This window comes from Sceloporus occidentalis, unplaced genomic scaffold (genome assembly GCF_023333645.1).
Source record: "Sceloporus occidentalis isolate IW3139 unplaced genomic scaffold, rSceOcc1.0.p SCAF_2, whole genome shotgun sequence".
Lineage (NCBI taxonomy): Eukaryota > Metazoa > Chordata > Lepidosauria > Squamata > Phrynosomatidae > Sceloporus > Sceloporus occidentalis.
The window spans coordinates 46385923-46410032 of record NW_028316982.1 but is presented as its reverse complement, the minus strand read 5'-3'; the positions used below and the strand labels follow the sequence as shown (position 1 = coordinate 46410032).

Below are 24110 nucleotides of genomic sequence, written 5' to 3'. Positions count from 1 at the left end.
TTGCAGCTAACTGAAGTATTCATCTAAATAATTGTTTCATCAGAAAACAATGTATTTTGTCCTTATGATCTACAAAAGTCTTTGAAACATTTATTTACAGAGCATACCACAATTTATCAATATTCTCCTCACAGTCCAACCAGCTTACTTGAGCTGTGCTCAAGATATTTCACACCAATATGGAAGGATTTCTGTCTGAAGAATAACAATGATGGTCTCTATAGGAGGTTTACTTTTGTACCATCCAAAACTTCCATCAAAAAATTGTTATTGGCTTTCCTTCCCATAGAGAACTTCTGTCTCCTTTAGCTTTTCTCAGTTTGCAACATTTCCCCCTGAGCATATTGATTTCATCACGAATCCAATAAGCTTGTTAACACAATAAGCTTGGAGACCTCCATATTAATACAACCCAATATTGAGACCTAGTATTTGGGAAAAGCCAGGAAAAAATGAATATTTATGAATACAATTATTATTCATAGAAGCAATAGATATGAATATTATTACTAGAGGAACATAATCACCACTATTATCATCACAAACAACTAATATTTTTATATTCAGTTATATTGAGATGCTTCATTCCAGATGCATCTAGTCTTGCACTGTGTGTGCATGGCTTGTGTAGCCCTTGCGGTAAATGTTGCATTACAGCTTCTTTCATCCTAAACCTAAACTGGCAGGAGGCCATGGGAATTAGGATCTAACAAGATCTGAAAGGTCAACTCTTGTCCACCTCTGCCATATAATATCCTCCAATTTGTCAGAGCTTAAGGTGCACTTATCATGTGTCTATAAAAACATGTACCTCATACCTCAGTAAAAAGACATGTCATTAGGTTGTTTTTCCAGTTGCAATGTCCTCTTGAAAAAGACCTTTTCCTTTAGATCTTACTGGGGTGGGGGACTTGGTGTAAAACACACTTTTTATATTTCAAAGCTTGTGGTAGCTTACCAGCCACAATTGTTATTCCCTATAGTTATTCCTATTCATGCACAAGGCCATATGCATGCATTAACTAGAATTGTTATTTATCCCTGTACCACCTTTCCACTAAGTGCTCAAAGGGTCAACAAGGAAACATAAGATAAAATATCACATTTTAATGAAAAAATAAACATGAAGCAAGTAAAAACCTAGCAATACACAGGACCTATGTATTAAAAATAATAATCTTAAAAACCAAAATTCTGCATAATAAAAAGGTGTCTCTCTACCGATACATGGTCAAGAAAGATGAAGCCAGTTTGGCCTTTCTTGGAAAAGTTCTAGAGCCTAAGGGCAGTTATTGAGAAGGCCCTCTCCTTGCATTCTTGCTAAATATGCCTCCAGTAATGCTGGGAGAAAAAGAAAGGACTCTCCTAAAGATCTTAAAACCCAAGTAGATTCAGCACCATTTTACTTGTAGTATTAGATTACTCCAGCCAGGATTCTGTAGTTATTCTATCTAGTGGTATAGTTACAGGGGAAGGAGGGTGCAAAATGAGGATATTGATCCTCACATAGGAATCCCCCCCATGAAATTTTCCTTCAGTCCACACATTTCTTGCATTGTAATGACTTAATCCTTCACCTCAGCATTTCATATATGTGGGACAGACCACCTGAAAAGGGCAGCCTGCCGGCGGCCTAATTTCCTACACAGGGAAGCTGCAACCACCAAACTGTGTGGCTTCCCTCTGGAAGAAAAAGAACCCAGAAAAACCAGGTTCTTTTCAAGCCACAGGGGCAGCCTAACAAGTGCGCCACTGGCACACTCATTATGCAAGTGCCACATGGCAACATGCAGATGCCGTGCGGCATTTACATAACAATGGCGGTGCCTGTGTACACAGGGTGCCAGCATTGTCACACCGCCCACATGTACTAGGGTTAGGGACTGTGCGGTTGCCGCGCAATCCCTAACCCTAGAATTGGCGATGGTACGCTGCTTGTTGATGGTGTGTATTCTTGTAGGCATCCAAAGAGAAGGCATCAAAAGTTACAAAAGAAATGCAAACACAGAAAATATGAGTTCCAGGTTTGAGTAATTTTTCAATAACTCACTCTCCGTGGTGCTAGAAATGAACTCCTAATCTGACAGTCAGGAACAGCTTTGCCCCACTCCTGGGCCCAGCAACTTTAATACTCTCTTTAAACTTGGGGAGTTGCACTGATAGATGTCCAGTCTAACAATAAGATTCCAGCATTTTATTTATTTTTGATACTTCACAGAGAGCCAACCAAGCTTAGTGGTTTTACTGTTGGGCTATGACTGGGTTCGATTCCCAGCTTAGCCATGAAACCCATTGTGTAACCTTGGACAAGCCATATGTTCTCAGCCTGAGAGGAAGGCAATGGTAAACCTCCTCTTGCCAAGAAAGCCCCATGATAGGTTTGCCTTAGGGTAGCCATAAGTTGGAACTCACTTAAAGGCACACAAAACACACACACACACACACACACACACACATTTTTCAATCTACTAGAGTGCAGGAAGTACAGCCTGTGAGTTACATGCAGCCCATGAGAACTTGTCCCACGGACAGCCATCAGCCACTGTCCCCCAGTTTAAAAAATTCAGCCAAAGTTTGGTCACAAATCCAAACCATCCAAAGAGCCATACAGTGCTTTAATATCCCTTGGACTCCTATACTATAATTCTGGGAAAAGTGTAAAAAATTTGCATTTTGGGCCTGAATATTAGAATCAGGTGTTATCTAATATAACCCCTGGTCATGCTAGTCTGATTCACAGATGTGGGGTGGTGGTGGTGATTCCTAAACCCCTTTTAGATACTTCCTGGCTAGGACTGCTGTTATTCACAAAAATGTCATATGCCATCTAGATAGATAAGATTTTTTTAAACATAATATCTCATGGTGAAATTATTGCAAAGTTCCTAGATACTGATCTAAAATCATCAAAATTCTTGACGCAGGGGTTTGGCAAACACTTGGTGCAAGTTCCTCATGAAGCAATAATTACTCTTCGTTTGAAAATTTACATGCAATGCGGGTGTCAACTATTCTCGTTAAATATGGACTATGTTATCTGTAATAGGGTTAGGTTTTATGAAAGATAAATTTCACATCATTTGAAGTTTGTGGTGGATTTCTTAATGCTGATATCCTGCAAGGCTGTGATATTTACCTCATATAAAAGTGTACAATTCTTCACAATTCACAGTCTGTTAACTGTTAATCTTGCAACCCTGGATGGCACACAACATTTTATAACAAATCAGACAGAATTAATTAATTTTTTTCACATAACTCTGTTCAGTCTTATTAAGAACTGACCATTTCATAATACAAACTGCAGTCAACTTTATGCATCTAAAGAAGTAGCTTGTTTCTCCCAGAAGTGAATGCCACAAAAAAAGAAGTTACTGCCATACCAAATTATGTTTCTGCAGAGACTCCCTTGTCACTGCTGTGAGGTCTAGCGAAGCTTGTCATGTGATATTTAAGATTGTATGATATTTTTCTTTCACCAATATCAGATATTATTGTTGGAATCATCTATTATCTGCTCTAAGCAGTGAGAAACAGTGACCCTCCAAATGTTGGAGATTACCACGCTGTCTTTTCCTGTCCTTTCTTCCTGAGCTAGGTGCAGGATGTAAACTTTTAAACATGGATTTTATTGCACACCTCTGTGCTCAGGCAGGAGGCATCCCATATTCAATCATGGCATCCCATACCCAATCTGGACTTCTCCCTCATTTTTTGAAAGAATGGGATTTTCCTAGTCTTTACAGGGTGTGGGATAAAGTCCAGATGTGATAGGTAAGGGATGCCATGATCAGGTACATGATACCTCCTGCCTGGGTATGGAGGCATGCAATAAAATCTGTCTTTAAAAATCTACATCCCACACCTAGGCTGAGAGGAAAGGACAGGAAAGGGCAGTGAGATAATCTCCATTACTGCATAACAACTCCTAGTATCCTTTACCATTGGCTATGCCAACTACAGCTTCCAATAACTGGAAGTCTGAAGCTGTGTAACTAGGACTGCCAGACTGAAAACTATACTTTTAAGGACTGTGTTGAAAAAAGAATCTCAGCAGGCACTGTTACCTGGTTATGTATGAAACAATACAGTACCTGCTGAAATTCCCTTTTGTTCACAATTGTTAAATATACAAGAGCCCTCCAATTGTTGAACTGAAGTGCCCATCAGCTGTAATTGACATGGTCAATGTAAGGGAAACAGGGAGTTGTAGTTCAGTTTTCACTCTGACAACCCTATTTGAAACTCTAGTTTAAGGGATAACTGTTGATTAATAGTAACTGTTGCTACTTGTTTGAATTTGCTTCGGTCTAGATTCCAACTAGAAAAAGAGTGGTCCAACATATCCAATGGCCCATACTTGTTTCCATGGATCCACATAGCAGCCCTGCCAGAATTTTCAGGGAGTTGATTAAAAGCCACTTCATAGAATCAGCTTACCCTGGGTAAAGGGCATTGTGTGCCTTCAGGTCATTTCAGACTTATAGCAACACTAAGGCAAACCTATCATGAAGTTTTCTTGGCAAGATATGTTCAGAGAGAGTTTGCCATAAAACACCCTTTAGTCTTTAATGCACAGACATTCACCATGAACACAAAAAGGATATTTCTTTTTCAGTAATTAAGGTCTGGCACAATAGAAACGGCAAATGGGGTATATATGGGTATATGTGTATATCTCATCAGTACTTGGGCTTGCTTTCAAAAGTACATGGAAACTGTAGTGTAATTTAGTCCCTTGTTATGGCTGCCCTTATGTGACTGCCCTTGTAGATATTTCAAAACACAGTAAGAGAATTGGAGTATAACCTGAACTGCTGTATGACTGAGGTGATTTTTTTAAAAAAGGTTGCTTCATGTTTTTTATTCCTTAGCAATATGGATGCCCCCCCCCCATCTTTGTTCCTGAATCCTAGCATGTGTACCTGAGGCAAATGTAAAGGTTCTGACAACTGACAGCACAGAATCTAAAGTAAACAGGCAAAGATTTTCTACAACACATTCTATAATAATGCTAGTAATGTGTATACAAAAAAACACTTCCTGGGTACCATCTTCAATGAGGTTCATGGTGAGGGGAGGACACACACAATTCCCCTCCCTAATAATGCAGCTTGTTGTGGGAGACTGTGTTCTTTCAGTGTATTTATTGATTTATTTTGTCTGGTTACATACTAATTTGCTCCATCCCAAGTTGTCAGAGAAGGTAACAACACTAAAAATAGTGTCAGAATTAACTCTGCTGAATCTCCAGGAAAAGAGGTTCCATAGCTGTAGAGCAGTACAGTATAGTAGTTAACTCTTCCATGGGAGAAGCACATTATGCTTACTAAGAACCATCCCCGCGGATGGATCATGCTGTAATGTTTTGTTGTCCCATATGTCCCAGGATCAGGCCTGTAGCTCCCAGAGCCCTTCACAACAATTTACACAATGCAGTGTCAAAGTAGTGCCTTAAAGCCGTGGCACCACGCCTTTCTAGGGTGCAAAAAGGAGCTGCATTTTGGAAAGGCAAGCTTGGGGCCATGGCCTTTTAGTGGCGGTCTGCACAGCCTCTAAGTAAGGAAGTAAGTATGTAAGAATTTTAGAGTTGGGAAGGATTTCAATGGTCATTTGTCCAGAGCAGAATAGACTGCTTGAATCAGTAGTTCCTCTGATTCAACACTATACATCTTAGAACAGAGCAATTGGATTAAGCTGTTTAAAGAGTCTTAAAAAACATACATTTTTTTGTAATTGTTATCACTGGAAGAAAATACGACCAAATGTGGGAAAAGGGCTAATTTTAAGGTTTTGCTTTAACCCCTGTCCCATGAATGGGCTACCTGTGCTGATATAGTACTACTTGAGTACATATCCATTAGTTGGTCATTATTGTATTCAGAGGCCCACAATTCTTTCAAATGTGAATGTATAGTCAAACTAGACTTAGAAGATGTAGAGTTGATTTTCTTGCCTACAGTTATAGGCAATCTGAAATTGTCTTGCCCATCTGAGTTCCAGGATGGACAGCAGTACATGATGTAAATCTGACTTGAAATAAAGTGTGGAACTCTCAGCTACATTACTGCCAAAAGTGGAAGGAAACAATATTTTCCCATGACCTCATCCTTGTGATAAAAATATAGACATCACTAATTACAACTTCTTTAAAGGGTGGCATATTTGATTGTGTACATTCTAGTGTACACAATCAATAACACTTTTACTAGTGCAATAATGTCTTGCACCCAATGTGGAAGAATCAAATAAACAGAACCAGTAGAAAACATAACCAGTGTGGGGACTATTTTCACAAGCTATTGTGTACTTTCTGCAACTTTTCACTATGGGACTGCCAAATACATACCTGTATAAAGAGTGGTGCAGATATACACCTTGTATGTTGTCAACTAGCACTGGTAGCAATACATTTGTTTATTGGATTTCAGAAGCTTGGATTATAAGGACAAATTGTTGCCATATAGTGTCACAGTCTGAAGTTTGAAAACTGTTGGTTTTGGAAGCAGAGTGGAAAGCAATGGAGGAACTGAGCTGCAACCATTGATAAACGATCAATACTCTTTCATTGAATAGTGCAGCAAATAATTATTTTAAAAATGCATGATATAAAATTGTATGCAAGGCTGAGCAGGTCATGGGAGAGCCACAGATTAACCATTGTATTGAATGCTGTCTTCCTTTACTCTTTATCCCTTGCATACATTGCCCTTCCTTGTACAACTAAAACAGTTGTGGCACTTCTAAAATGTGGAATGCTTACTCTGTAGCCTTGAGAAGGATGAAGTATCAGATTATAGTGCTTAGTTGGTGTGAACAAGGACAGGGATCAATATTTAAGCCCATTGTCCTTTGATTTATTTATAATGCATAATGATGTAAGAGACATTCACATTTACTTCTATACACAAATGACATTATTTATTTTTACATATTTAAAATCCATCTATTTCACATTAAGGTCAGGATGGAAGTAACAGTGTGGTTACCAAGATTTCTAGCTCTCTTTTTTCTCTTCACAGTTTGTTTGTATGAAAAATCAAGAGTCCTCTGAGATTCAAGATTAGATTAATGCACTCGACCACTATATTAACAACACAGCTTTTAACAATAGTTTTCACACAACCTTTTAAAATAATTTTAACAGTTTTAAAAATAGTTTTCACCCAACTCTTTTCTTTTATTTTCTTTTTATAAATAGTTTTGATCTAACAGGCCACATTAACCCCAGAAATCTTGCTGATTCAGGGAAGGGATGCATTTAAATTAACCATTACTAGAATATTCCTTCTTTGTACATTATGAATGGTACTTGTGCCTTACATCATGCTAATTATGGTCTCAGGCTAGAATCCAGCACAACGACCTATCCTGGAAAGTGTGAATGGACTTTCCTCTCAGATCCCCTGTGCATATAACATGGAATGAATATGTGACATGGTCAGAGTCTACACAGTTACATTTATAATAAATTCACTAATAATTTCAATGCTCTCAAATGTAGTTAATAGAATTGCAATTTTTGAAAAAGTAACATTGTTAAAGTAAAAGTATCTTCCATGTTGTCAGAGCAGAATATTTAATTTTGGGTTTTTTAAAGCCACTAGCCTGAACAAAACACTCCCTCACCTCATTCTCAGCTTTATCCTAGGGATATAAATCATGATTTATTTCATTTTCCTATGCCAGGACAAAAGCATTTTCCATGTGTTTCTCTCTTCCTTCATCATTATAACTTGCAGCCATTTTTCTTCTCCCCTTCATTAGATCGTGTATTTGATTATGAATATGCATAATAAGTAAAACTGATTTGACAAGTTTTACAAAGATGCTCAAAGTTTATTTCTTCTCTCTGCTAGCACCTGTGGGTGGGAGGGTGGACATGGGACTGTTGGTTGCTCAGATTCTGTCTCACCAATCAACTACTCTGTTTGAGAGATCCGCTACTATTTCACACTTCCTAAGAAGAAATTGGCCCATGGACTTACTATACTTTCTCACTCTAATATACACTAGACATAGGTTTGCTAAAAGCAAAAACTATGCACCAATATTGCTTTAGAATCATTGAACCATAGAGTTAGAAATGACCACAGGGGTCATCAAGTCCAACTCCCTGCCAATCAAAGCACCCCCAACAGATGGCTATCTAGCCTCTGTTTAAAAACCTCCAAAGAAGGAGACTCCACCACGCTCAAATGCAGCATTGCACTGTTGAACAGCTCTGACCACCAGGAAGTTCCTCCTGAGATTTAGGTGGAATCTCTTTTCCTGTAGTTTGAACCCATTACTCCCTGTTCTACTCTCTGGAGCCATGGAAAACAAGCCTCTTCCCTCTTCAATATGACATTCCTTCACATATTTAAACATAACTATCATGTCCCCTCTTAACCTTCGTTTCATCAGGCTAAACTTTCCAAGCTTCCTAAGCTGCTCCTCATAAGGCATGGCTTCCAGACCTTTCACCATTTTGGCCACCCTCCTCTGGACACATTCCACCTTGCCCACATCCTTCTGAATTGAGGTGCCCAGAACTGGACACAGTATTCCGGGTAAGGCTTGACCAAAGCTAAATATAAGTTACAGTGGTACTATCATTTTCCTTAATCTAGACATTATACTCTTGTTAATGAAACCAAGAATCATGTTGGCTTTCTTGGCTGCCACATCACACTGACTCATGTGATCTAGCCAGGTGTCTTCCATCCTACATTTGTGCATTTAATTTTTTCCACCTAGGTGTAGGACCTTACATTTCTCCCTGTTGAAATTTATCTTGTTAGCTTTCGCCTAGCTCTCTAATCTGTCAAAGCCATTTTGAATTTTAATCCTGTCCTCTGGGGAATTCACAACCCCCCTCCCCAGTTTAGAATCATCTGCAAATTCAATCAGCAAACCTCTCTATTCCTTCACCCAAGTTATTCATAAAGATGTTGCATAACCCCAAGGCACTCCACTAGTCCATTAGAGAAGCCATTGGTGAGCACCCGTTGGGTTTGGTCAGTCAGCCAATTACAAAGCCACCTAACAGTAGCACTGTCTAGGCCACATTTCACTAGCTTCTTTGCAAGAATTTCATGGGAACTTTGTCAAAAGCCTTACTGAAATCAAGATATGTTACCTCCATAGGATTTCCTTCAACTATCAAGCCTATAACAATATCAAAGAGAGAGGGGGTTGGGGAGAGAGAGATCAATCAGATTAGTCTGACATGACTTATTTCTTAGAAACCCATCTTAACTCTCAGTAATGACAGCATTGGTTCCTAATCTGTCTAATCTGTCTAATCATCTGCTGTAGAATGTTTCTGGCTATTGATGCCAGGCTAACTGGGCAATAATTATTTGGGTCCACCTCCCTTTTTTTCTTTTGATGATAGCTTTTACCCTGCTACTTCTGCTATACTTATGAGTGTCAGCAAATAACTGAATAGACCAAACATAATTAAGCCAAAATGTATCATGCCAGTCACTTAGAATTTACCTTCATGATAACAGAGGAAAGACTTGAAGGTGGAGTTCAATATGCAAAGCTGACACTACAGAGACACTACAGAGACTGACCATTACGCAGTTGTTGTTGCTTAAAAAAAACATGAACAACAAGAGCCGACATTTTGTTTATTTATTTGTAAAGCACCATCAGTACATGGTGCTTTACAGAAGTAGTTTACAATTCTCAATTTGACAACTCCCTGCCTTCAGGTTTACAATCTAAAAAGACACAGCATACAAGGAAAAGGGGATGGTTTTAAGGAAGCAGATTAAGGCCAGCAGATGAGGGTTGCTGTTATCTCCCTTCAAAGCCACAACAGTTGGAGGGAGGACCTTTCCCCAATGCCTGGAACTGTGCCTGCCTGTTCTTCTATCTCTTCTAGAGAACACAGCTTTAAATTATCTGATGGCTGCAAGTACTGCAATTTCCTGATGGCTGCAAGTACTAGCATAAAGGTTCTCCAGGGAAATATTGCTCATTCATGTGGCAAAACATATGTGGATCCAGCAGCAGGATTTTGGCTCTGCTGTGGCAAATAACAGCTACCAGCATTCATTGGAATATAGAAGGACAGAACTTTATTGGCTACAGCTGAAAAGGCTTAGTTAGCATAGATCTTCATCCAGACATCAGAACCTGCCACTGAAAGGATCCACTTTTCCCAGACTATTTCGTGAGTCCACCTGGAATGACAGATGCAATATTCCATCCAGGTGTCATTCCCCTATTACCTGGATCTGGCCCCCATGCCAAAACTGCCCAAACTAGTTTGACCCATGATTGTACTTTGTGATGTAAAAGCGATTAGCTGTTCCTAATTCCTTTCACTCACTGCGGTAACACTGTGTGCAAGACTGCAGCTTTTCATTGTTAAAAAAAAATCTTGGTTTATGCAACATTGTAACAGGCTCTGTTTTTTTTCTCAGACCCATGGAAATCACAAAGGAGGCTACTGAAACAGATGGAAGCATACAAGAAGAAAAATGGGGTAGTTGAGCACAGAATCTGTTCCAGTTATTGTGCTTGTTCCCTGCCATGTTTTCCTGTTAGCTCTCACTTTCTGTAAGCAGCTTGGCCAGCTTTCTTTAGAAAACAGCATATCTTTTGACCAGCATTAGAGTTTGTGTAACTGGGCTGTTGATGAAATGCCTGAAGACGAAGCCAGGGTTTTAGGTGGGTGTACTGTGCCATCTGCAAACACACATCCTCCTCTGTGAATACTTTAATCCCTTAACAGACTGTAAAACACAATTTTAGGGCTACAGTGGATGAGAGATGCAGATACCACCACAGTTTCACAGGGACCACAACTCTGGGGTCCTTTCACACTACACAAATATTGTGCTATATTACACTTTAACCATCATAGCAACAGCCTATGAAATCCTGGAATTTGTAGTTTGGTGAAGCACTAAAGCTCTAGGGATGGGAAAAATATTCAAAAATATTTTTAAATGGCAAAAAATTAATAATAATATGTTTTTGAAATGTCCAGAAACCCCGAGAAGAAGAATCCTGGACTGACAAATATCTTTACATTAGGGACATATTCTATGTAAAATTAGCTAATGACATTTTTGCCTGGAAATCAATATCTTGTGTGTTTTCCATGCACAAAATGTTGTGTCCTGCTCTGTCTCACAGAATAAGCACTGAACTGTGAATATTCTTTGAAAATTGCAGTTTTTGAAGACTTTCTTATAGCAGGAAGAGAATTGCCAAAATCACTGCTTGTTTCATTCAAGAAGACTATTAACAAAGAATCAAACCTCTATAGAGTTCCCTGGCTGAGAATTCTAAATGATCTTCCCTGGGATTGCAAATCCCAGACATTTCATAGGTAAAAAATTGCAGTTAAAGTTGAATATAGCATTGTAATTGTGTAGTGTGAAAGGATACCTGTTGAAGACTATGGTCACCTCTGCATTCTGAGGGCAAGGGTACAGTGAAACTATGTTTATCAGGGAGGAAAGTTTTAAAATCAAACACTATAAGAAAAGTTTATAGAGTAAAAGATTCTAGTTGGTTAATGACAAAATAACCACCAATTGATGCAGTTTAATTAGAAAATGTTTTGTGAAACATGGGGAAAAAAGCAAATCAATCTATTTTCCATATGCAACATAGTTTTGTAAAGTAAATCACAGGAAGTAAATGCCTACAGTGAAAATCATTCTACCATAATATATGATGTTTTAATAAAATTGAATACATTGTGATTCTACTGCAAACTTTTAGAGAAAATGTCCACATGAGATTTCTTCAAATATTTTCAAAAGCTAGTATTACTGGATACAAGATTGGATTAAACTGGAGGAAAAAGATATATTAAACTTGGAAGGAGCTGACCTCCATTTTGGGTGGCACGCGTACCTTTGGTAAAATAAAGCTAAGGTGCACAAAGACTTTTATAATAATCCAATACGAAGAGCGCTAATAGAAACATGGAATGTAATTAAAACAAAGTTCTATTATAAAATACCAGGATGAGTATCAACTCAAGAAGCATTCGCTAATAGATGGATCAAAAAGAATACTGGCTGAAATACAGAGATATAGTTAAGAAAAATGAAAAACAAGAGATAATTATGAAATCTAAGGAGGAATTAGTCAAAGAAAAAAAGAAATTAATTGGTATAGTTATTATCAATTGAGATGCAGATTTAAAGAAGACATAAAAGCAACGGGGATTGAATTAAATTTAACAGAATTACACAAGATAATAATGAAAGAGGAAGAAAAGAAAATATCAAAATTCTACAATTTGTTTAGTGATAGAGAACTGGAAAAAGAACCAATAAAATAATATATGATAGATTGGGCAAAGGATGTTGGGCATGATATACCGCTGATAGCATGGGAAGAAGCTTGGAAAAGAACAAACTCTTTGACTAAAAGTCAAGATCTAAAGGAAAACTTTTTAAAAATTAGTAACAGATGGTACTATACACCTGCTAGACTGAAAAAGATGTTCAAAACTCAGTCAGATAATTGCTGGAAGTGTCAAAAAGAAAAAGGAACAATGATCCATATGTGGTGGAAGTGTGAAAAGGTAAAGGAATTTTGGGATGAGATACATAAAATAATACAGCAAATATTTGGCATTAAATATATAAAAAAACAGAACTATATTTATTAAATATGACTTACTATCTAAAGGCAGAGGATGAGAGGAGATTATGGAGAATTATTCTATATATGATAACACTTGCTAGAGTAATTATAGCTCAAAATTGGAAACTAAAGGAAAAATTGCAAGTAGATGAATGGTTATGGAAGTTGAATGAAATTAGACAGATATGCTGTCATGTGTATTAGAAGATAAAAAGAAGGATAATATTGAAAAAGAATGGAGACAAATTGCAATATTCCTGGAAAAAAGATGGTGTAGAGACAAAAGCTGGTTTACCAATGATATATAGCACAAGAAGAGGAAATGGTGTGGACCAGAAATAGAAATATATATAGGAAAAAGAACAAGGTTATGGATAAATTTGAGATAGAAATTGGAGAATACATGTGGTTATACAACTGTATAAGAAGGAAAAATATTATAGTTTTAAGTTTTCTTTTTGTAGATTCTGGGGTTGTATAAGGAGTTATTTGCAAGAAGCAAGTAAAAAAAGGAATATGAAGCAACTCAAAGAAACAGTGTGAAGACAGGAAGTAAAGAAAATGAAGAACCACGGGATATAAGTATACGGATTAAATTTTTGTATTTATTAAGTGTTATGTATTGAAAATTAATAAATATTATTATTAAAGAAATGAGAATTGTGTGTGCTGCAGTGATTCATTCAAGGGGACTAATCTGAAGTGCAAATTACATTTGAGTGGGCATGTGTCTCACTTTATCAAGGATATTTCTCTATTTCAAGGTGTTCTCTATCGGAAGGGATTACTAGTCCAAGTCTTGTTTAGAGATATAAACCCATAAAAATAGAAAGGAGAGGCTTTCCTTTTGCCTATAAACCTTTAGCACCAAGATATCAGATAAATAGTCACACAGTTTACCTGGGCACAGTCTTCTCTGCTATGGTAAGATATGTTGCATTTTTGTTTAAATTATAGCAACTATTTTCATTTATACTCATAAATTATAATATTTGTATTTTCTACATATTTCATTCACCTTTTGGGTAATGTGCTTAAGTAACCAGATTGCATGCCATAGTCAAAGAACAATATATGAGTCAAAACTGTGAGTAGATGCAATTCTTTTAAATATTTGAACCTCTCGATTTTATTTGGGACATATATTTCCTCAACTGAGCCCCTGGCTACTTTCATTGTGACAAATCTTCCTGCTTTTGTTTTAGTTTGCAGGAATAGCATATCATCTAATCAAGTCTAAGATGGAAGCAATTTAGCCATTTTCAGATATTCGTAGAGGAAATGAAGAAAATGAGATAGTGATCTATTTTAACAGCTGCATCAAGAAAAGAGTGGGTTAAGTCACTTCCAATATAGCAGGAAGATGGTCTCTGAATTTGCAAAATAACTGTATCTGAACTAAACTTGGTTGTTAAATGTGGCATAGGTTAACTTGCATTCATTGCTGTGATGTGTATTAGTTCTAGTGGTGAACAGAATACTTTAATTTTTATTCAACAGTAACATACAGTCCCTGTGCAAGCATGCATAAACACAGCTATTCCTGTCTTACTTGAACAATAAAGAACCCTTTAAAAAACAAAGAAGAAAAAGAAAACAAGTTTCCACTTATTTTAGAGGAAAAGTGGGTTCCAAGAACATTGTTTATGTCTTTATTTTTATATTAATTTATAGTGATTGGCCCATTCAGACATAAGAGAAAACTATGAATTCCTACTATATTTACAAACTGCGGTAAGCATTGTGTTTTCATGTTGTTTCTTTTTTCTCTTCCTCTTTTGAATGGCAGAGGAGGAGATCAGAAGCACCCTAGTTTTAAAGCAAGGATTGTGTGGTCTTCCAGACATTGTGAACTGCAACTCCCAGCAGCCTAAGCCAGCATAGTCAAGGGTAAGGATTCTGGAAATTTGTTGTGGTTCAACAATAACTTTCGAAATGGACAGTTCCCTTTTTATTGCAATCAGCCTTCTTTCTGAATTCTGAACCCAGGAAATGGAGTGTTTTGTTTAAGCTGCTGTTTGAGAGCATGCCAGATCTGAAACCACTGGCTTAATGCTGGCCTATTCTGTACCCTCCAGATGCCCTGCTTTGGCAGGGACAATCCTAATTAATACTCAAACTTCCTATATTTTTAGCTACTTTACCTCAGACAGAAGGTGTCCCAGTTTCTCTCTTCTCTTACGTTCCCCCTTTAGCCAGTTGACTTCAATTGCTGCAAGCAATTCAATTAACTCAGTATGGGAAGTGGAGAAGAGGGGAAGGGGCACAATCTTGCTCTTTCCCATTCAGGCAAAAGCAAACTTCTGCAGCTTCTTTTAGTTTGTATTTTGTTCCTTATTTATAACTTTGCCAGTCTTCATAACACTGATGTTGCTTGGCTACATGTGGTACCATTTTTATTTGTGAAATTTTGGAGGGTATGCTTTTCTCACCAACTCCAGTTTAAGAAATTCTGGCGGGTTACAAACCGCCACTTGGGACGTTCTCAGGACGTCCCAGTTTAAAAAAGGGGCATCTCTTCCAGACGCCCCTCTTCCTGTTATGGACTCTGTCCGTAACAAACGGCGGTGGCCGTTCCACATGGCCGCCGCCATCTTGACGTAACGGATGCTGTGCGTCCGCACATCACGTGGCGCTAATGACGTCGCAAGTGTGCCATTGGTGCCTCACAGCGTCATGAGCACGATGCCAGAAGAAGCTCCATTTTGGAGCTTCTTTTTTGCTCTGTAAGGGAGCCGCGCGGTTTGGCTGTGGCGGCTCCCTTGCGGAGCAAACAGCAGCGCCGGGAGACCGCCGCAAAGCCTCAATAATTTGGATGTCCTGGGGAACTCTGGGGTGTTAAATGGTGGAAGCAAAGTCTACTTAAGATAGGAATAATTTCTGTAATATATGTTACTGTTATTCTGTACTCATCACTAGCTTAGCTGTAAAGCTGCATCTTTTAAATACTTCTGCTTATTATATTTTATCCTCATAACTATGATTAAGAACAATTAGATACATTATTACCTAACTGGGAAAATAAGCACATATGCAAGAGACTTACTAATGAAGAAACTATGATTTCTCTCCTATGAATGACGAAGAGCAGCATATGGATTTCCTGCCACAAAAACCAACAAGCTAACATGCTTTGGTTTGTTCTTCCTGTGCAAGCAGATAGGATAACTTCATGGGTTAAGGGAGTTAAGGGAGTCTGTAAATTACAGCAATGATCATATAGGCTCTTAGTCCGAGCCTTGTGGATGAGCAAGGATTTGAGCTTCCCACAATCAAAATCAGGCAACTATTGGCTTGACATTAGATAAAGATCACTTTCAAACCATAAATAATCCAAGTCTATCTCTCTTTAACTACATGCTCAATTAATAGTTAAACTCAGAATACAGGCACGCTCATTATATGATACTTCCCTGGACAATTTTAGCATGCGTGCACACACACACACGCACACACACGCTCACACTGTGTCTTTGACACTGCCATCCTGTTTTACTGTGATTGTCTAATCCAGAAACACTAGGGTTTTTTTTAAGCTCCGCCTTTTTTCATGTAATGTAACTGGGGTCTTTTATATCCTAATAATATATTACTGTGGAATTTAATGAATAAAACAAAAATGGCTGCATTGAAAATACATTAAGCATAAACCACATAACTTTTATGCCAAATATAAAATTCAGCTCAGTTTAATACTAATGCCTCTTGGGCTGATGAATTTACTAATGGACACAGTACAGTTAATATAAGGAGTGACTAATCATATTCTTCTATACACCAAGAGCTGAAGCATCCTTCATTTGTACTATTTATAAATGCTAAGGGCAGAATCACAGACTACAAGAGAGCTGCATCTGGGTCCTTGGACTGTTTCAAGAATTCTTATAACCCATCAAAGACCAATCTCAGCAGACTTGTTCTCTAATTAGCTCCTTCTTACACAGGCCCTTGTGGTCAACTATTATTTGTTTTGGTTTGTACAAAATGTACAAACAAGCTACTTAAACATGATGATCCACCTTTCCCTGGGACTATGCATTCCTGGTTCACTTTTCATTATAGAAAGAAGAAATTTCAAGCAAACTATGACAACTTCAATTTATATTCTAAGCAGCAAATACAGCATGAAAAAAGTATCTGCAAGAGTTACATTCATATTGGTTTAAGCATTGCTTAAACACCAGATTGAGGCAATGACCCTGATTCATTCTCAAATTCTTTTCTAAAAGCCAAATGAAATTATTTGACTGTCATATTTAATGCAGGAACACACATGTCACATGTCTTCCATGTTCATATGGTTTACATATTTCTTAGGATAAATGTTGTGATATTCATTTCTGCTCTGGAAATACTGCAAACCAATTCTCATGCTCCTACAACAGATTATAGGAAATGTATTTAATGTTGTGGTCAAGATAAACAAGGTATGGGCCTTTGCAAACCTAATTTGATGAAGACTCTCTTTCCTGTTTTCTTCTCTCTATCAAAATCTGAACCATCATCCAACTGAAGAAAGTTGTATTACCAAACTTTCATGCCAGTGATCTAGTAAAATAAGGCCACATTCCCACTGGCCTATAACGCAGATCAGGATGCAAATCATGGGTGCATCGTTTTCATTTGAGCACGCATTCGACCTGCATTGCTCTGATATCGTTCCCATTGGAATTCGAATCTGAATCAAATTATCCTGAAAAACCCGAATTATAGGTTGATAAACCGGTTTTAAAAAACAGTGGCTTTTTAGTGAGTTTTCCTGTGCCTCCCTAGTCTGATTCGGGGCAAATGAATGGGAACGAAAGGGTGTCTGATTTGGGAACCTGGAGATGGGAAGAGCAGCGCTAAAGGGGCTGGCCTGGGGGTGTCACCCTCTTTGTTCTCTTTCTGCATCGCCAGCACAATGACTCTTAGGACACATGAATCATTTAAGAGCATGCATCCAGAGTGGCCTGAAGCAGTTTTATTTTGGCCTGTCTGTACAGGCCCTTAGTGAAAATTTTATTGTTGTTGTGTGCCTTCAAGTCGTTCCCAATTTATGGTAACCCAAAAGCAAACCTTTCATGGGATTTTCTTGGCAATATTTGTTCAGAGGAGGATCGCCATTGACTTTCCCTGTGAATTTTGTGGCCAAGCTGGGAATTCAACCCTGGTCTCCAGAGTTGTACTCCAGTCCTCAAACCACTAAGCTGTGCTAGCTCTATAGTGAAGAATTACATTCCTAGTTTTAATGGAACAATTAAACAAACCACTGTTGTGTTCTGTGGTTTTACTGTATTGTCCAAATGTGGATACTTTTCCCCTTCCATTGATCTACCAACAAGACAAGGAAATAAGCAAAAAACCAAATTACCAAATAAAACATGGATTTTCTCTCTTGTTTGTAAGGAGGCAAACAAACCAGGCAGAAGAAAGTGTCTGTAATTGGATGAAACAACAAACAACCACAAAGTGGGACTGACTGGGCAACAGATGCCATCATACTTTCACAATTGATAATGCCTTCAGATTTTCTTTAAAAAAAAGTAGCACTATTTATGATCAAATTGATTATATGTGATTTTAAATTTTCTGTGTATCAATTCATTCTGCTATAATTATATTTTTGACAATAATAATTTTTTAAAAGTTAAAAACTAGATGTAATTCTACTATTTTGGGTACTTAAGTATTTTCAGATCACTCTAAATCACAAACCCACTGGCACTAAATAAATGTTAAAATAATACAGCACATTGCAATTACCTGACACTAGGGGGGAAATACTTTGCACCATTAAAAAAAGTCATGCACAGGAAGAGAACTCTGAAATGTGATGGTGCCAATCATACCTGGCTTCATCACGTATCAGCAGAAATGAAGCAGAAGAAAAAATAGATTCTGAGATATCTGACTTCATATTGTAAGGTACCAGACCTGCAAGGCACTGAATATTTTACTTTCCTAGACACTAGCAACACATTCCTAAGTTTCCAAATAATATAAATGGCTTACGGCAGAGTCATATAATTTCAACCACATGAGCAGTGGGATTCCTTTAGTAAGTGCTTCTGTTTTAACATGTATAGTGAAAAGAGAAACAATAAAGCTGCTTCGAGTCACAGTGGAGGTATGGTGTTTCAATGATGCATGCGTCCTAAGAGTCCAGAAGCCACACCAAAGCCATGCTCCAGTCCTTAGAGCTGGAGCGTAGCTTTGGTGCGACTTCTGGACTCTTAGGACGCATGCATCATTGAAACATCATACCTCCACTGTGACTCGAAGCAGCTTTATTTTGGCTGTCTGTAACAGGCCCTAATGTCTTAAAAAAGCATTTCTATGAGAAGGATAAACCTTCCTGTAGTCACTGCAATCACAGGTACAGCTGCTGATCAGATCTGTGATTCAGTTGTTTATTTATTATTGAATTTTTGCCACCCATTACAGACAAAAATATCCAAGCGATTTACAAAATTAGAAAACCCATGAAGTCAAATCAAATTAAATATTTTGGATGTTGAAAATTATGTGCTGAAGGAAGTTCATGGAAGTGACATTCCTGTCTGTTCCTCCTCTCCTGTTTCTCCCTCCAAATGTGAGATAGAGGTAATCTGGAAGTTACCCAAAAGCGTTTACTGTAGTCAGAACTGCCTTATCCAGGAAGGGATGCTGTTGGTATCTCAGTGAAACCTGGATGATTTTGACAACAGAAGTCACATAGACATCCAGGAACAGTGCTTGATCTTAGAGCACTCAAAAACCTTACCCTGTGGAGCAGAAATGAAGAACTGAAGCAGACTCAGAGGCCAATTTCTTTCTCATGACACTGTGAAGGCTTTGCAGACTGTCAAAAATTCCATTCCCAAACACAAAATAATAAATTGCAGGAGATTCACACCAAGGTTTTAAAAATGGATCATTTTTAAATTCTAAACAGTGCAAGAAGGATCTGCAACCTATTTAAGAGGTGAATTGCTACCCTTGGTGGCTTCTAGAGGGTTCTTTTTGGACTTCACAATTAGGGAACTATGATTCCACATTAACTATCATGATGTCGTCCTATGGAATCCTGGGTTTTACCGTTTAGGGAAGGGGTGTTTAGAATTGTCAGCCAGAGAGTTCTAGTGCCTCATCAAACTGCAGGATTCTACAGGATACAGGCATGGCAGTTAAAGTGGACTCATTCTGCTGTAAACAATTGCTTTGTGTGAAAGAGCTCCAAGCCAGGCAATTCACCTTTTGGGAGAAAGGGGGTCCAGGGGTTCTGGAGAGACTGAGCACTGCAGAAACATCCTGGGAGGGGAACATGCTGCCCCTGGACCACACTTTGTCCATCCCTGCTTTACAGAGATCACAGTTCTATCCAGAAGATCCTGCATTTCCAATCCCTAAAACAGTCTCTCTGTTATCCAATAGCATCTAACTCCTGAATGACTGAGTTCCAGTTTGTCAAACTATATATCATACATCACTGCAGTTCAGAACTTCCATAGCTTCCTTAATATTAGTTGAAAAGCAGAATGAGAGAGCTGGATGTTATACTCTTAAAAACCTAGAAAACCAGTGGCTAAGATCAGGCTCTGCCAGATGAGTAGAAAATGGCCAGTGTTAGGTCACTTTGAAAAAATGATTCAAGGAAAATTTAGGAAATTATAGTCCACTTATCTTAACACTTGTTCTGGGAAGATTTGTTCCAAAAGTAGAAAGCTCCTGGTTTTTCTCTGCTTTGCGTTTGTATTAACTTCGCATTATTTCCCATTAACTGTGATGTGTGATAAACTTTGAACATTTCTGGAATTTCTTTGGTTTAAATCTAGTTTAACTCCCATTTTCCCATGGAATCTCGCTAGTGTGGATCAAGGCGGGATTACAACCCAATACAATATACAATATACAAATACAAATCACAACAATAAAAACAGCAATATAGTACAATAGAATATAAAAATAGATAACAATTAAACTCCTAAGTCCTGTCTCACTAACTTAATTGATTTGTTGTGAGTATCAAAATGTATATGGAAAAGGGTGGTCTGGTAGGCACTACAATGATGGACTTTCAAAATGTTTTTAACAAACCATTTTGACTCGCCAAAGGCTTCTAGAACTTTGTAAAAACAACCAACAACTGATTGAATAACAGGGATCACTGAGCAGGAAGAAATGAAATGTTTTCACAATAGAGGGGTGCAAGAATGGGAGCCACCAATTATTTTTATTTGAACTAATGCTTTTTAATTTTTTTCATTCAGGGATTGGAATAGATGTGAGTGACAAGGAGGCCAAGCAAATTATTCAGGGAAATAAAAGCAACAAATGGTTGTAAAGACTTTCAAATTGATCACTCTAAATTGGGTAAATTAAGTGCTTGAAGATGTATACTGGGGCAAACCTTCCCAATGTTTGAATGATGAAGTCTGAGCTTGCGATCACTGACCAGGAATGAGATGGGCAATATGGGAGGTAGCTCTATGAAAATAATAATGATAATAATAATAAAATATTTATTTATATCCTGCCTTTCCCTTTCAATCTAGGTTTTTGTTTTGTTTTTTAAATCCCTTTATATACATCTATAGACTTGGAGCTACCTGCATTCTTGTCTAGCAAAACATTTCCCTTTTATCGTATTTTATGTTTTTCCCCATTTCTGTCTTAAGATAAAGAGGGAAATTTCATTTGTTTTTAGAGCGCACTGAACACTCAGACATGATATACTCCTTAAATTCCTTTTGCATTTCTGTTATCTTCTTCACCCAAATAACCTTGTGTACCTTGCAAACCCTATAATGCCTTAGGACATCTTCCTCTGAAACTAATGGACAATGTTTAGTCTCTGACTCAGCTACGTGGTTTGGTATTAGCAAGCCTGTGATACTAATTGGTATTATTTCTTAGGAGCTACAGAATATTGTTTTCTTGTCAAAAGCTTAAAGCTCATAAGGGAGAAGTCTCTGTAGTGTATGTTTCTATTAAGGATGAAGATTCTGTTTCTGATGTAAATAACTCTTTAAACCATGTACATTATATCTTGGCCTATTCAGAATTACTAGCAGAAGGTGGCCAACAGCCGACAAATGCTCTGCTTTAGTTGTGTGTGACTGTTGTGTCCCTTCAAGTAATTTCTGACTTATGGCAACCTTAAGGTGACCCTATCACAAGTTTTTCATGACAAGATTTGTTTGGAGGGAGCTTGCCTCTCTCTGAGGCTGAGAAAGTGGGACTTTACCAAGGCCACCAGGTGGTTTTCATGGCTGAACAGAAATTCAAACCCTGGTCTCCAGGGTTAGAGGACTCTATCACATGGGAGGCAAGTGTCATAAAAACATGATTAAAACATGTTAGTAGTGCGATCCGTTATTACCCAATGATGCGTCTATTACAGTTTATGCACGGGACACGAATGGGAGAAGCACATGAAGGTGTGATAATCTTCCCCTGATTACCACATTTTAATCACGTTTTAATGATACTTGCCTCCTCTATGTGATAGAGTCCATAGCCCAACTCTCAAACCACTTATACCACACTAGTTGCTCAACACGTGTAACATTATGTGCTGTCCACAGTCCAACATAAATGGATGAGTCTATGCGAGGCACAAGGAACTGCTTTATGTAAAAGTGATCAGTATTGATCAAAATATAGCTGGAAATCACATCAGTTTTTTAAATTGTATTGAAATAAATCTCAAAGTTTTTCACAGGAAAGTCCTATCCATATGGGAAGCAAATCCCACACTGCTGAGGCATACTTCCAGAAATGTGAAGAGGATTGCAGAATATTACTTTATATCCATCAACACACTTAGTGTATGTTCAAGTTTGCACTGACTTAATGGTGCTGGGCAAATAATTATGACAAAAAACAAAACTAAGGTTCCATGAAAAGTCGTACTGCAGTGTCTATAAACACTGTGAGGCAGATTTTTTAAAACCTATTTCTAAAATTATTTTTTGGTCATGCAACAGTTGCTGTATTAATTCTTACCATGCATTTGCGATCATCCACCCCTGTTAAATCCTCCTCAAATTCTTTCCCTATATGGAAGTCCATGATGTAGTTTTTAAAAGTACTTAGCGTTTTAATGATCATGTGGTCTCCATCCTGAATGATCTCTTTGTCAGGTTTAAGCATATTGGCTATTTTTCTTATGGCAATATTTACATCTGGAAGAACAGAGAGAAAGACAGAAAGAAGAAAAGGATTTCTGTAATGTTATTTGTACAAGAACTGGAAAACCCCTGAGAATTATATAGTGGCCATTAAAAAAACCACCAAATTTCAGTATAGTTAAAACCTTCAATATTGAACTTAGTAGCCCTGTTCTTTGTTGATAAAGTACCATATGAATCACTGATGCTATAATAGTAAGCTCTATTTTAATGTTGATTATTCTAAAGTGTTCAGTGTTTGTACAATGTAATATTTGAGTTTTATTTCTATTCAAGACATTCCTGTTTCTCATTCAGTACTTTCCTTGAGAAAGTTAGAAAAAATATTTATTTATACTGTGAAATAAAGAATTCATATAAAAACCACACAAGCAGGAATTGAGTGATATATACATGGAAAACTCTACAGAAGAATCATAACTGTCTCAAGGCTAGAAGATATAAAGGTATGATCATGTAGGAAATGACAAGTGAAAAAAAAAACCTTACCAAGTGCTTTCAAGTACTCCTCAAAATTGTCATTGCTGAGCATTTTCCAATAACCATTGAAATCCACAGGCATTACTCGTGTTTGTTTTCTAGTCCAAAATCAAAGCCTTTTCCTAGCGTGTTACTTCTATACCGTACAGCTTAGTTCCTTTTGCTGAAGCAAGTTTGAGCTCTGGTTTCTTTTATCTGTTCTTCCGACCATGCAGTTATGCTAGTCCATTTAAGCTGATTACCGTTGGAAGTGTTACCTTTAAATCCTTCTACAAAGCTCAGCCTTTTAGTTTGCTAATGACAGAGGAACGGCTTGATTTAAATGGAATAGGTCATTGCTCTTCCATAGAATGGCTGTTAAGACCAGTGATTAGCTGGCTATCAAATCTAACCATATTACTTTTTCCATCCAATATGCCTACAAAAAATAAGATGGCTTCTCCTGATATAGAGAAAGGTTCTTAATACTGCTGCAGGGGACATATTTGTTGACTTGGTAGGGATGGCAGCAAGAACAAATTGTGACCCTTCTGGTGCAATTTGATATCCTTAGGGTATCTACACTTCACCCTTTAGTTGTCATACCTCCATCTTGCAGAAACCTGGGATTTGTAGTTTCAGCAAGATACAGTATTTAATATTTTCGGCTAAAAAGCTGTAGTAGATTTCCTTAAACTACAGCATTAGAACTTTCTAACACAGATTTCTAAGTATTCCAACCAATGACAAATTCAGGATTCCATGGGCTGATCCCATGGCAATTATAGTGGCATTGCATTGCTATATGTATAAAGTGTAGATATACTCTTTCTCTGCTTTGCTGCAAAAGACAACTAGCCACATTCTACTGCAAGAAACTGAACAGTC

General features: G+C 37.7%; 1 protein-coding gene across 1 annotated transcript in view; it reads right to left on the bottom strand.

The window, feature by feature from the left end:
• Positions 1-23358, bottom strand: part of RBP1 (retinol binding protein 1) — a 45265-nt gene extending 21907 nt beyond the window's left edge. The window contains exons 1-2 of the mRNA XM_089507755.1: positions 23253-23358; positions 22579-22757 (exon numbers count right to left, since the gene is read on the bottom strand). Of these exons, the coding sequence (XP_089363881.1) occupies positions 22579-22757; positions 23253-23325 (252 nt within the window). The 5' untranslated portion in view covers positions 23326-23358. The remainder of the gene's footprint in view (positions 1-22578; positions 22758-23252) is intronic.
• Positions 23359-24110: the final 752 nt, after the last annotated feature.